Source organism: Asterias amurensis, chromosome 15, assembly GCF_032118995.1.
Source record: "Asterias amurensis chromosome 15, ASM3211899v1".
NCBI lineage: Eukaryota > Metazoa > Echinodermata > Asteroidea > Forcipulatida > Asteriidae > Asterias > Asterias amurensis.
Window position 1 is genome coordinate 17,640,702 of NC_092662.1, and position 12,427 is coordinate 17,653,128.

Here is a 12,427-nt window from a genome sequence, read left to right on the forward strand (position 1 = left end):
AACTGGTTCTAAAATGCCCTTGTAATGGGATGCAACTTTCTCAACGTTTGTTTATTTTTCTACACTGTTTGCTAATAATAGATACAGTGTAGGCTTGGTTGTCTATGTACTAAGATTCATAAAGTAAACGTCCATCGCCCTACCTGTATAAAAACCACCCAAGCTATACAACAAGACAAAAAGTGCAATGAGGAACTTGAAGTTAGCTGTTAGCATATCCCGAAATGTTTGTTTCTTTAAGAGAATCTGAATTGTTACAATATTAATCTAAAAGTTGTGCATCCCTTCTCAATAAAAAGCAACCTTCCTTGCGGACCATAAAAATAAATATCAAATTAATGATTGTCTTTTTATTTCAGGCCCTATACAAAGGAAACAAAATGGACCAACGAGGTACCAATTTGTCTTCATTTCATAGTCGGCCATTTCATGAGATACTATTATAAGGAGGGTGATTGATTTGGAGTAAAATTTGATAACAAAACTGAAACAACAGAAACATCTCTTCAATGATTTAAAATTTTACACCACAGCTATAATAATAGCAACAACCAAGTTGAGCTTATAGCTCCATTAGACTGACCGTATCCACCATCCGGTAGACGGGACGGGGGACGAGGTAGCAGCTTTAAACTGCAGGATCAATGGGCTCGAGATATTAAACAAAACTAAGACTGCACTTTCAGTTGATTGATCACTGACACACTGGTTTAAAGTAGTCCCAAAGGATCCCACTGACTGCATGCTATGTAGCGAATGCATATCCCGCCCGCCGCAGCTCGATTTACAAAGCATCCAATTTCCATGCAATTAATTTTATGGTAATTACTATCCGGCATGACGTTCATCACGAGGATGAACAGTCGTGCACAGCTAGCCTTTTGTCAAGTCATTCGTGGCGTAAACAGGGGAGCGACTGGAATGGAGACCACGCGCGCGAAGCATCGTCACTTGCGTACGTAGTCTCTCGTTCCGGTCGTTTGGGATCGCGGCGCTCCAGCAAGCCACGTAGGGCTTGACAAAAGACTAGTGCACAGTCAGATCCATGATTAATTATAATAAGTTATTAGTTGGTAGTCATTCTAGAGCCACTGCACACAGTTTTGCTTGACCTATCAACTTGCAATAAATAACAATACACACAAGGTTTTAAGGGACAATACTTTAATAAATAATGACATTTTTCTTTTGTCTAAATCTTGACCTCTATTCATACACACAACACAGCTAATCATACTTATAGTTTTGCCAATAACATTTCAGGATGTGGTAAAGTGTAAATCAACTACAAAAATAAACCTGATGAAATATTGAGTTTCACAATAAAACACACGATCAAGAGTTTGGCTTGGAGAGGGTATTTTCAAGTTAACAATTATAAGCACAAGGCATTCCTTTAACTTCCGTCGTTGCCGACAAAGTAGTGCATTTCAATTTGTCAAATTAATATTAATTAATTTTGTTTTATTTTAAATTTAACCCTTCTGAAGTGAAATCGCCCCCAACAAAATCTTTGTTTAAAGTTATTAAATAGAGGGTCTTTAAAGGCAGTGGACACTATTGGTAATTACTCAAAATAATTATTGGCATAAAACCTTACTTGGTAACAAGTAATGGGGAGATGTTGATAGTATAAAACATTGTGAGAAACGGCTTCCTCTGAAGTAACGTAGATTTTGAGAAAGAACTAATTTTCCACGAATTTGATTTTGAGACCTCAGATTCAGAATTTGAGGTCCTGCAATCAAGCACCTGTAAGCACACAACTTCGTTTGACGAGGGTGGGTTTTTTTTCATTATTATCTCGCAACCTCGACGACCAATTGAGCTCAAATTTTCACAGGTTTTTTGTTTTATGCATATGTTGAGATACACCAAGTGAGAAGACTGGTCTTTGACAATTACCAGTTATGTCCAGTGTCTTTAAAAGAAAAACAAGTTTCCCCTTTTTTTATTCATTAAGTACACAATTTCCCCCAGTGAACCATAACAATATCGCAATAGAAAACCCATTTAATTTTAGACAAACTATGGATCCAGAAAATGCCAGCCTAAACAACACATTGCTATCATCCCATTGGCCTAACACTAAATCATACCTACTTGCAAATTGAGTAGGCTGATGCATCTCTGCATGCATATCCCTTTTTGTGGACATTTTTTTTGCTGGATTATCTTTTATTGGATTTTGAGGGCCTTCATTCATCTTCTTAGAACATTTGAGAAGGGATGACGTTTATCAAAACAAGTATTGCACGCTACTGACACCAACTTAACAACTAAGTATGATGGTGTAACCCTGGTCTTGTGACTACGCCACCAACGGTAGAAACAGGTACCTCAATAAATAAGTAAACTGTCTTTGGATAAGTTACTTTTGGTGGCGCTCTTCACCATGGACTGCCAAAGATCCTAATACAACATTAATGAGATCTCACTTTCTAAAACAATAATGCACATACATTTTAATATACAACCGTGAATGAATACCTCTTAAAGGCAGGGTGTACTTTTGGTAAATACTTCACAAGTTAAAGACTAAAAAACATACTTTGGTAAAGAGCACCGGAGAGCTGTTGATATTACACAACATTGTCAGATACAACACCTGTGAAGTAATGTATTTGTTTGCAGAGAACGAAGTAACTTTACAACCAACCGTTTGAATCTGAGTAAGTTTATATTGTATGCCAATATTTGGATACACCAAGTGAAGATACTTTTCTTTGACAAAAATACCAAAAGTATACCCATAACCCTGCCTTTAAGAGAGAATGAGAAAAACACATTCTATATAAAGCTTATCCATACTGTTGGTCATCAACAGTTCTAAATAAGCCTTTCTAACATTTCTTAGAGCTTGTTGCAGACATGTTCTGCTCATCTCTTAAAACTCATTAAGTAAGCTTCACAAAACGCTTGCAAATTTCTTGCAGTTTTTTGTCAGCAAATAGTTTATGGCACAACAGACAACTCAGGAGGTCCATGCACAATGCCAAAGATCTTCATCACCCTGTCACCATCTTGGTCATGTCCCATGTCAGACACAACAATAACTGATTACAGATTGTAATTATACCAACAGGGTACCAGACTACTCTTCCATTCCAGCCTCAAATGAATGGGAGAAAAAACAAGATGGCTGCCATATGTGCAGCTACTTGGCTGAAGTATTTGTGTGTGAAATATGCAAATAGTCATAATAACATGGACCAAAAATGCTTCCCAGCCCAAACTCAATGATATTGGTAAAATTTCATAACTCTGAAAATATCAATTTTAGCTGGGGTCCATTTCTGCTTGTTTAAGGCCAGGTATGCAACTGTAACTTCACAAAAAAACAAAAGATTTCTTTTACAAAATAACAATGATTTAGTAAAAAAATTTTTGAATGGTAAAACTGAGATCAAAAACAGTGGAAATCAGCTGATCCAAGGAAAAGTTGCTACAAGTAAGGCGCTTAGTAATATTTTGTACTGAACAGCTTTAAAAACTTGGTACTAAGTCATAAATATGAAATACGAGCCATAATTCTGACTCTCTTTTGTCTCTCTATCATGTCACTTTAAAGCTTCCTTGCATACCTGCTCTGAATGAACTACATTGTCCATTGAAATTGACCTGGTAAGTCTGCTGCCCTCTAGTGGTCAAACATGTCTCATTAGAACCTGCTCACTACTGGTGTTTAAAAATAATGAGTAAACACAGGAACAGAACACAGTTTCATTATCGTAATAATTTTAGAGGGGAAGGGATGAACATTGTTCAAGGTGATAAAGTCTTTCTTATTTATCGTCTTCATCATCATCATCATCATCATCCAGATTCAATTTGCGCTTCTGTTGGATAAAGTTAAGAGAAAAAGAAGGGTGTCAAACCTCTTTCAATATCAATAAAAAAGGAGAAGCTTGATTGGTTAGGCCATGAGGTATTTATCTTGGCCCCTCTTGGCCAAGTGGTTAGGTGCACCAGACTTCAAGTTCAGGTGTTTCTGATCAGCAGAGAAAGGGTTCGAGTCCTGGTCTTGATTCTTGTGTCCTTAAGCAAAACGTTTACCACTAATGAACATTTAAAATAATCCACTTAGCCTGATCGTTAAGAGAAGGGGTTTGCCCTGGTGTTTTTTTGTTAGTGGCTGCTGAATGCGCCGCAGCATCTTGCAAACCATTAGAGGGTGTTAATAAATAATAAATGGGTCTCACACTTCAAAACATAGCTCTTCTTGTCCTGTTGAAAAGAAAATATTGAGCGCCTTTGTGTGCCCCTTGGGGTGTGACAAAGCACTATATAAGAAGCCATTATTGTTATTTAGTCTTCATACCTGATAGTTGGTGAAATGGCCCTGGCTACGGCAGTGACGCTCCGCCTCATTTTGCTGCCAGAATCGACGTCCGCACAAAAAACATTGGAAAGCGGTGACTTCATGGATATACTCCTCCCCTGCAATGCAAAACATACAAATTATTAATGTTTAGTGATAAACCACAAGGGAAACTGAGTGGGGTAGTTAATAACAGCGCAAACCAAGAAATTGTCGAGAGTGAGATTTAAACCTTTGACCTCTGGATTAACGTGCTGGTGTTCTATCACTTCAGAGTGAGATTTAAACCTTTGACCTCTGGATTAACGTGCTGGTGTTCTATCACTTCAGAGTGAGATTTAAACCTTTGACCTCTGGATTAACGTGCTGGTGTTCTATCACTTCAGTAATCTAACCCTAGAGTTCATACTCTCTATTTTGAGAAAAATAGAATTAGCTGTTGCAAACAACTTACCAACCAAATGGACCGAGAGTATAAATGCAAAAAATAGTTAATGGCCTAGACTCTGCTAGGGTTGAAACGTCAGGCCATTAACTATTTTTTGCACTCTCTATTTTCTTGATATCTTTATTCAGAAATGCCCTGTCAGACTTAGTCTGACTGAATCAATGAAAACAAAGATACTGACAAAAGAGGCAGAGTCAGAATCTAGATCTTGCTCTAGTCAGGATTTGGATAAATACAGACAAACTAAAAGTGACTTACCGTATTTTTTGGTGGCATCATATCCTTCTAGCCCTGTATTTGTTGGGTGTTCCTTGTTACTACTGTCAGGTGACTGACATGACACATCTTCAGCGAGAGTTGTTGGTCTATTTGGCTTGGCTTTGTGAACAATAAGAAATAAAGAGCATGGCATGAAAACACACTCTGGTTATGGACATTTTGGGCCCAACACTGGACTAACTTAGTTATGGACATTTAAAGACACTGGACACTATTGGTAATTGTGTATCTTAGTGTATCTCAATATATGCAAAAAGTAGCAAACTTGTGAAAATTTGAGCTCAATTGGTTGTCAAAGTTGCAAGATAACTATGAAAGAAAAAAACACCCTTGACACACGAAGTTGTGTGCTTTCAGATGCTTGATTTTGAGACCTCAAATTTTAAATCTGAGATTTCGAAATGACATTTGTGGAAAATTACTTCTTTCTCAAAAACTACATTACTTCAGAGGGAGCCGTTTTTTACAATGTTATATACTATCCACATCTCCCCATTACTCATTACTAAGTAAGGTTTTACGCTAAACATTAATTTGAGTAATAACCAATAGTTTCCACTGCCTTTAAATATGCGTGGGACTTGTAGTATTGACAGCAACTTTGGGAAACCATGTTTGAAAATGCCACTGTTTTTGCTTGTTTTTGAAACCTTTACATGTAGCTTACCATTTATGGCTGTATCCATTGTATCTTCCAGGACCTCCTTTTGCTCTCTGCTGCGCTCTGCCACCACCTCCTGATCACTCTTTGGATCTTTCTTGATCTTCTTCTCTCCATCATTACTTGCCTCATCTTCCTCGTCATCCTGAAAAACAACTACTTTATTATTTGAAGGAACTCTGTATGTTTGTTTGCTTGTTTGTTTGTTTTTTAAGTTCGTTGGACTAAGAGTGTGCAAGACACTGATAAAGTGAAAAACATGCTCTGTTGTATGGGATTTAAGGCAATGCATAGAGTGGTCAGTATTTGTGGTAACACAATGTGGGTATAATTGCATATTGATCTATTGTACTTTAGAGTATTGGTGCACTCTCCAGCCAAAATTACCCTTTAAACAAAATTCCACAGGACACTCTAAATACATGTATAAAGTCAATCAACTATGGAGTTCCCACACAATACACTTGTAACAACAATGCAACTATAAATTATATAAATAATAGACTTGCAGGTACAACCATGTGTAAAATCTCTTTGGAGGAAGTGTTGACTCTAAAAAGAGTCGGTTTGGTCTCAACGTTTCAAACAGTATACTCTACTCGTCTACACTTGTAGGCTGTACAAACAGAATCAACCCATGTACCCAGTAGTAACACTTTCTAGTAGTCTGTTGTACATGTGTAGTGTACTAAGAGTGGTTTGGGCACTGATTGACATACAGTAGATACAAATCTTATAAAGAAGCAATAACGGGTACCAACCAGCACGTCTTTTCGTTAAATCAAACTCACCTCAAATTTTGGCCTCACTGGTGACCTTGACCTTGACCTTGATGACCTTTCTGTTGTCGCTTTCAAACCTGCCTCAGTACTGTCTCTTTTCTGCTCCCCTTTTACTCCCCTGGAGTTGAAGTGTTCCCTACTGCTAGCAGCGTGCGTATCAGTTTGAGTCTGTTCTGTTTGCTTATCTCTGATCGTTGGAGGAACAGTAAACTGTCTTGGAGGTATGGTGGGAGCAGACTTAGCGAGAAGGGGTGACATCATGAGCTGTATTTGTTGTTGTACAAGACTTTCTACATTGGTGGGCATGTGTGCGCTGGCATTCCTAAAGCTTATGGATTCGGGGATACGTTTTGGAGGAGTGTGGCTCGGGTGTTCTGGGAGTGAGGAGCGAGTTTTGTTAGTGTTCGGACCACCACGTATATTTCGGTCATCTTCCCATCTGGCTTTGGGTGATTTACCACTGTGGGGGCTCCATCTTGATCGATCACTGTCTCTTATGTTTCTGTATCTATCAGTGTGATGGTCATCTTTGCGTATATCATGCTGCTGGCGATGATCGTCACGGTGAACATCGTGCTGACGAGAATGGCTGCCCCGATCATCCCTACTACTGAAATGACCCCTAGCAGAGCCAACGGTTGACTCATTTGTGGTTGGACCCACCCACCAGTCAAAGACATCTTCTGGGTTTGCTTTCAGTGTGTCCTGACCCTGTCCACTTGGAGTCCAGTGATCTATCCACTGCCTCCCGCCTCGGCTGAAGCTACCTCTGCCACGACCCCATCCCCTTCCACGTTCATTGCTCCGTCCCGATCCCCGCCAACTTGCAGAATATGATCCGCTACTCTGTTGCTGACTAGAGGAGCTAGATGAATAGTGTGTACCACCGCTGCTACCTGACTGCTGACAGTAACTCCCGCTGTTGAAGGACCCTGAACTCTGCCCCTGGGAGTAATTGCCGCAGGCAGTGTAGTACTTTTCCATTTGGGCATAAAAGTCTGCGTACTGGTTTGCCGGTGGTGCTGCCGGATTATTCCCTGATGTAGCAAGCATGGAGGACGACACACCACCTGTACCATAATACTGAGCAGCTGCAGCTGCTGAGTTGCTGCTTGTAGATGATGCTGCATTAGGAGGTTGGGTACTAGACTGGGATGTGGGCTGTTGGGTCTGGTTAGTATAAGCAGCAATTGCTTGACTGTAGGACTGCCACCATTCTATCAAAGAAAGGTAAGAAATTCACTATCAAGAATGCATCCAGAAGTAGTTGTTGTCAAATGACATGCTCTGAGTTTGATTACTATAAAATACTAGTCTTATTATACTCTAAATTTAATAGTTGCTGTAACATAACCCTCCTCCCGATGGAGGAGGGTTACAATATCGCAACTATCTTAATTATAGACGGCTGTTCCTAAGTAAGTAATACTACCATATGACTACCCAACGTCTGAGTTTTTTCTTCATCTGAAAAATAGGCTAGCTATAACTTCTGTTATAAAACATTCTTTTTAAGTTTACAAATTACACTTCACAACTACAGGGAACACAATTTCTTTTTCTTGTTTGTGACTCAAGGACTTTTGTTGTTAAACTTAAAACGATAGTTAATAAAAGGTAAGGAAATAAAATTCTGATATTCATACAGTCCCCACTTCTATAAATTAACAGTCACTGTGGGTGGTGCATGCTCAGTGCCAGCACAAACATGACAAATAATACAAAACGTGTACATCCTCATAAAAAATACAATAACATTCTAAGTTACTTGGCACAATGACCCTGACCAAAACTGACAATAATGAAAAGGACACTCTGACAATTTTAATGACATGCTGTCGACTGTGACATATTGAAATGAATGACAAAATAACAACAATAACATAACATTAAGCATGTTCTACACTACAGTTTTTTTAAAGTTCTATCTTACCTGCTAATTTCGTCAATTGTTGGTCCTGTTGTGACATCTGCGACGATAAAGACTGCATTTAGGCGGTCAGGATTACCATCTACAAAAACAACGAATTTTACGCGACGATTTTGCAGCAAAAATCGAGGGTTCAGCGTTAACTAAAATTCTACTTTCTTCTTGAAAATAAGGTATTCTTTTATACACTCTGCTAAGGTCATCCTCGTATTCAAGACTGGGCTGGGATATGGACTGGGCTGCTTATGAAGAGAACGAGATAATAACAAAAAGGTACAACATGAGGACGAAGTTGAATTTACTGTTTACGGAGCGCCCTCTACTGGTTGTAAGTAGCAGGCCTCCAACTTCAGTAAAAAGTGCACTTACAAATTCGGAAAAAAATTGAGATTTTGTCTCAAATTTTATGTAGTTTTTGCTAAACACATACTACGTATCAGAATGTGACATTTTTCGGTTGAACATTGTTTCAAGCGATGTAATTTTCTTGGGTCATCTTTGAAATTGAGTTGATTGCAAACTTTATATTTATGACTGATTTTACGATGACCTATAATATAAGAGTCGGGACTTAAAAGGGCACAAAAATCAAACAAGATAAGGGTTTGACTTTGATCTCAGGAGGTCATACAGATCCCCATTTAGTTACTGTTTGGTTGTAGTGGAGCTATATGGTTGTACGGTGTAGACGCCTCATTTGTTGTCGAAGTTCTGCCAAAATGTCGACCGATGATCAAGTTTCCTTATTATCATTCGAGAATGAGGTGTTTCGTCTGTATGCTTGGTATGCCACAGCAGTGACAGTGAAAATGATGCTCATGTCGATATACGTCTCTCAATATCGACTTAGAAGAAAGGTAGTTTTTGTTATATTGGTCTACTAATTAGCCTGTGCTATGTCCACACAGCAGCTGATTTGTAATTTTATTGCAGCCCCATAATCAACCAAATGATGTTGATCACTTCTTCCTTGCCAGTCGCCCAACGATCACCAACTCGCCCCCAGTGCATCCACAGTAAAAAATAAATGTCATTATTCTGAGAGTATAGAGGCAAATTAAAATTGCATCAGTTTTTCTAATCACCCCAAAGCCTTATAATCATATTTTCACCTAGTATCTAGTTGCCGGATCATGATATGGAACAGAGGCCAGCGCACTTTCGAAATAGTTATCCGGTCTCACGAATACGTGTTTTAAAAACCCAATTGCACCTTTTCCTCAAAAACATGGTCTAATCCCACTAGTCTTGTTTCGAGTCACTTATTCACATTTCCTTAAAAATTCCTTTGAAAACTAAATGTTCATTAAATAAGAAAAATTAAATGTCCTTAGAAGCACTGGACTCCCACTTAACTCTTAAAAGCCCATACACTAAACTCCCTGTCAATTAGATTCTGTGCAAATTTTTTACTAAGAATCGCCTTGATTATCAAGCCTAGAATCTCATCTTTGGGAGGGGGCAAGCCCATTGATTTCTAATTTTTACAGAAGGGCAATTCCATTTGGAAAATCTTTAAGTCTATGGGAAATTGTTGAAGGGGCGCAACATTCAGGACAAGGAGTAACATGGGTCATGGCCTCCGTGGCCTTCATACATTTAATTCAAAAAAATGTGTGTTTTACTCGAAATCTTAGATGTGTTGATTGTTTCTCGGGTAGGTAGCGCACACCCTAAAAACAGTGCCTCTCAAGTAAAACAAAAAAAGTAATTTAAACACATGGTACCAACACATGGTCAAAGGTAGGGTACAGATTGTATGCATGTAGGCCTCCTTAAAATTAGTAAATATTTCAATGAGTCAAAGTATCATGATAATCAATTATTATTAATTTGTTAGCAATCTCTCGAAATACAAACACAAGTTGTAAGGGTCTATCAAACAATGAGCTTCCATTGATTGTAAACAATATTTGGAAAGGCTAGCCGCGGTCAAGCGTATTTAGAAAGGATGTTTGCGTCGCATCCTCAATCATGACCTTGCACGGATCCTGAGATTGTTTTTAGCAGCGTTAATTTTCACGCCCCCCCCCCCTTGTCACACCTTTTTCAGGTTGTTCAAAACCCCGAAGATGTTCGTGGCGACAAAGTAAAAGCCTTCAGAAGAGATGAAGATATTGAACGTGGTAGAAGGTAAAACAATACTTTTAAATGAAAAAAATATATCAAACAAATCTACAGGTAATTATAATGTACTCACGGTAGGATTCGAACCCACAATCTTTGCTATGCCAGAGAAAATATCTCACCAATGTCGTATAGACTATTCGACTATTCGCACCCCTGTCTCGGGAGCATTAGAAAGGGAATAGATGGTGGATGCTGACACCCCCCCCCCCAAAAAAAAACAAAAAAAACAAAAAAAACAAAAAAACAAAAACAAAAAACAAACAAAAAACAAACAAACAAAACAAACAAAACAAAACATAGCACCTTCTGCTATCATTCTTAGGTTTGCTGTGATTTTCTAAGCTTGGCTATAATCATGCCTATAAACTTGAGATATAAAGGCTAGGCTATTGAACGTATATGCGTTGATGGGAATGCGTTGAAATTGTTCGTTTAGCTATTTTCATTTTGTTTAGTCAAGTAATAAAGGCCAACACCACAAGGGAAACTGACCGGGTAAATTCTGTTTGAATTCATGGATACTAACACAATTATAAATGAAATTCTTACCTATAGGTGTCACCGCAATGACATGGAGAATATCCCTCCGTTCTTGATCGTGGGTCTCCTGTACGTCCTGACAGGCCCAACTGTTTACAATGCGACTTGGTACTTCCGCGTCTTCGTTGGGTCTCGGTTCTTCCACACCGTGGCATATCTCCTTCCCCTACCTCAGCCATCCCGGGCACTAGGCTTCTTTGTTGGTTGGTGCACCATCGTCTCAATGGCCATAAACGTTCTCAAAACTGGTCAAATGTAACACACACACACTAGCCTAGCTTGGAGACTCATAGTTAATGTAGACAATGGCCCGAAAAGTTAATTTGGCACATGTGTGGGTCTTGTTGCTTTAGAGAGTGGTCTGTCAACAGAGTGGCCTAGTTTCAAAGACAGTTTAAATCCACTGTCATCCGCTGTGTTGATAAACTATCAGCAATCCTCGATTAAAAGAATGTTAGATATACTACCATACAATCACAGTAAAAACAATGGGAACTTCAAGACTGTCCTTTCGTCTGTTTTAAAAAAGATTGCACGCCCAACATTCTGTTACAATGTGTACTTTCAAAAAGGGCGCCATTTTGAACGTTGGTCATCCTCGCCCCAAAACTGCAGAGTCATGAAATGAAGTTTTTGAAAAAAGAATCAGGTCAAGGCCCTAGTTTCCTTTTTAAAATAAACAAAAGACAGTGAAATATTATTGTCTAGCTCTTTATGAATCCATAAGTATTAATTTGAGGTTTACAATAATTTTAATTAGGTGAGATTTTTTAGTTTTATGAACTGCCATTTTAGACGACGGCTGTTTCCGAATTGCCTGAGATTATGAGTTGAAGTACAAAACGCCTTTAGCAACAGCCGTCGCTGCGCCAGTGCAGTTCGCATGCGCCTTTTCTTTATGCTGTTGTTTTGGTGTTATATGGTATTAATTACAAAACGGAGTTTGTTCTAAAATGATTAATTGTTACCTTTCTTTCACGAATTTCATAGAGTCTGAATCAACAGCATGTACTCAAATCAAACTCGTAATTTAAATTTGATATTTTCCTTGAAAGTCAGTGTTTGTAAAGTTCCAATATGGATGTTAGTAGTCCGAGTTAAACTCCTTAAAAATGATAGTTCTTTTACAATCAAACAAAGACTATTGTCTCTCAGGTTGTTGAGAAAAATGTAAGAAATTTATTCTTTATTACTGTTAACTTAAACAACTGAAAGGTATTGTTAGTTAGTAAAATACAAATCATATCAAACACAACCACTTATACATTTGGAATGTAAATAAAATCTTAATTAAATTTGTAAACTGAATTTCAACAAATACAAAATATTTCATTGA

At 38.3% G+C, this 12,427-nt stretch overlaps 2 protein-coding genes and 1 long non-coding RNA gene across 3 annotated transcripts in view; 1 reads left to right on the top strand and 2 right to left on the bottom strand.

Annotated features, from left to right (window-relative positions):
• LOC139948501 (uncharacterized) overlaps positions 1–11,203 on the bottom strand; it is a 30,908-nt gene extending 19,705 nt beyond the window's left edge. The window contains exon 1 of the long non-coding RNA XR_011787451.1: positions 11,101–11,203. This is a non-coding gene — a long non-coding RNA (uncharacterized lncRNA). The remainder of the gene's footprint in view (positions 1–11,100) is intronic.
• LOC139948364 (uncharacterized) lies at positions 1,169–8,595 on the bottom strand. Its single transcript, XM_071946505.1, has 6 exons — positions 8,425–8,595; positions 6,501–7,708; positions 5,716–5,854; positions 5,028–5,147; positions 4,322–4,440; positions 1,169–3,839 (listed from the first exon to the last, which is right to left on the bottom strand). Exons 1-6 carry the CDS (start codon positions 8,480–8,482, stop codon positions 3,786–3,788), a joined length of 1,698 nt encoding a protein of 565 aa, XP_071802606.1. The 5' UTR covers positions 8,483–8,595; the 3' UTR covers positions 1,169–3,785.
• LOC139948500 (microsomal glutathione S-transferase 1-like) lies at positions 9,089–12,317 on the top strand. The gene is made up of 3 exons (XM_071946666.1): positions 9,089–9,278; positions 10,475–10,554; positions 11,107–12,317. Exons 1-3 carry the CDS (start codon positions 9,093–9,095, stop codon positions 11,348–11,350), a joined length of 510 nt encoding a protein of 169 aa, XP_071802767.1. The 5' UTR covers positions 9,089–9,092; the 3' UTR covers positions 11,351–12,317.
• Positions 12,318–12,427: the final 110 nt, after the last annotated feature.

Excerpts from the sequence above, each read along its gene's own strand:
- LOC139948364 (XM_071946505.1), bottom strand. The coding sequence starts at position 8,482 with ATGCAGTCTTTATCGTCGCAGATGTCACAACAGGACCAACAATTGACG. Across the intron at positions 5,855-6,500 it reads CAGTGAGGCCAAAATTTGAG|GATGACGAGGAAGATGAGGC; the intron begins GTGAGTTTGATT and ends GTTGTTTTTCAG. Across the intron at positions 4,441-5,027 it reads TGATGCCACCAAAAAATACG|GGGAGGAGTATATCCATGAA; the intron begins GTAAGTCACTTT and ends TTTGCATTGCAG.
- LOC139948500 (XM_071946666.1), top strand. The coding sequence starts at position 9,093 with ATGGTTGTACGGTGTAGACGCCTCATTTGTTGTCGAAGTTCTGCCAAA. Across the intron at positions 9,279-10,474 it reads AATATCGACTTAGAAGAAAG|GTTGTTCAAAACCCCGAAGA; the intron begins GTAGTTTTTGTT and ends CACCTTTTTCAG. Across the intron at positions 10,555-11,106 it reads GATATTGAACGTGGTAGAAG|GTGTCACCGCAATGACATGG; the intron begins GTAAAACAATAC and ends TCTTACCTATAG.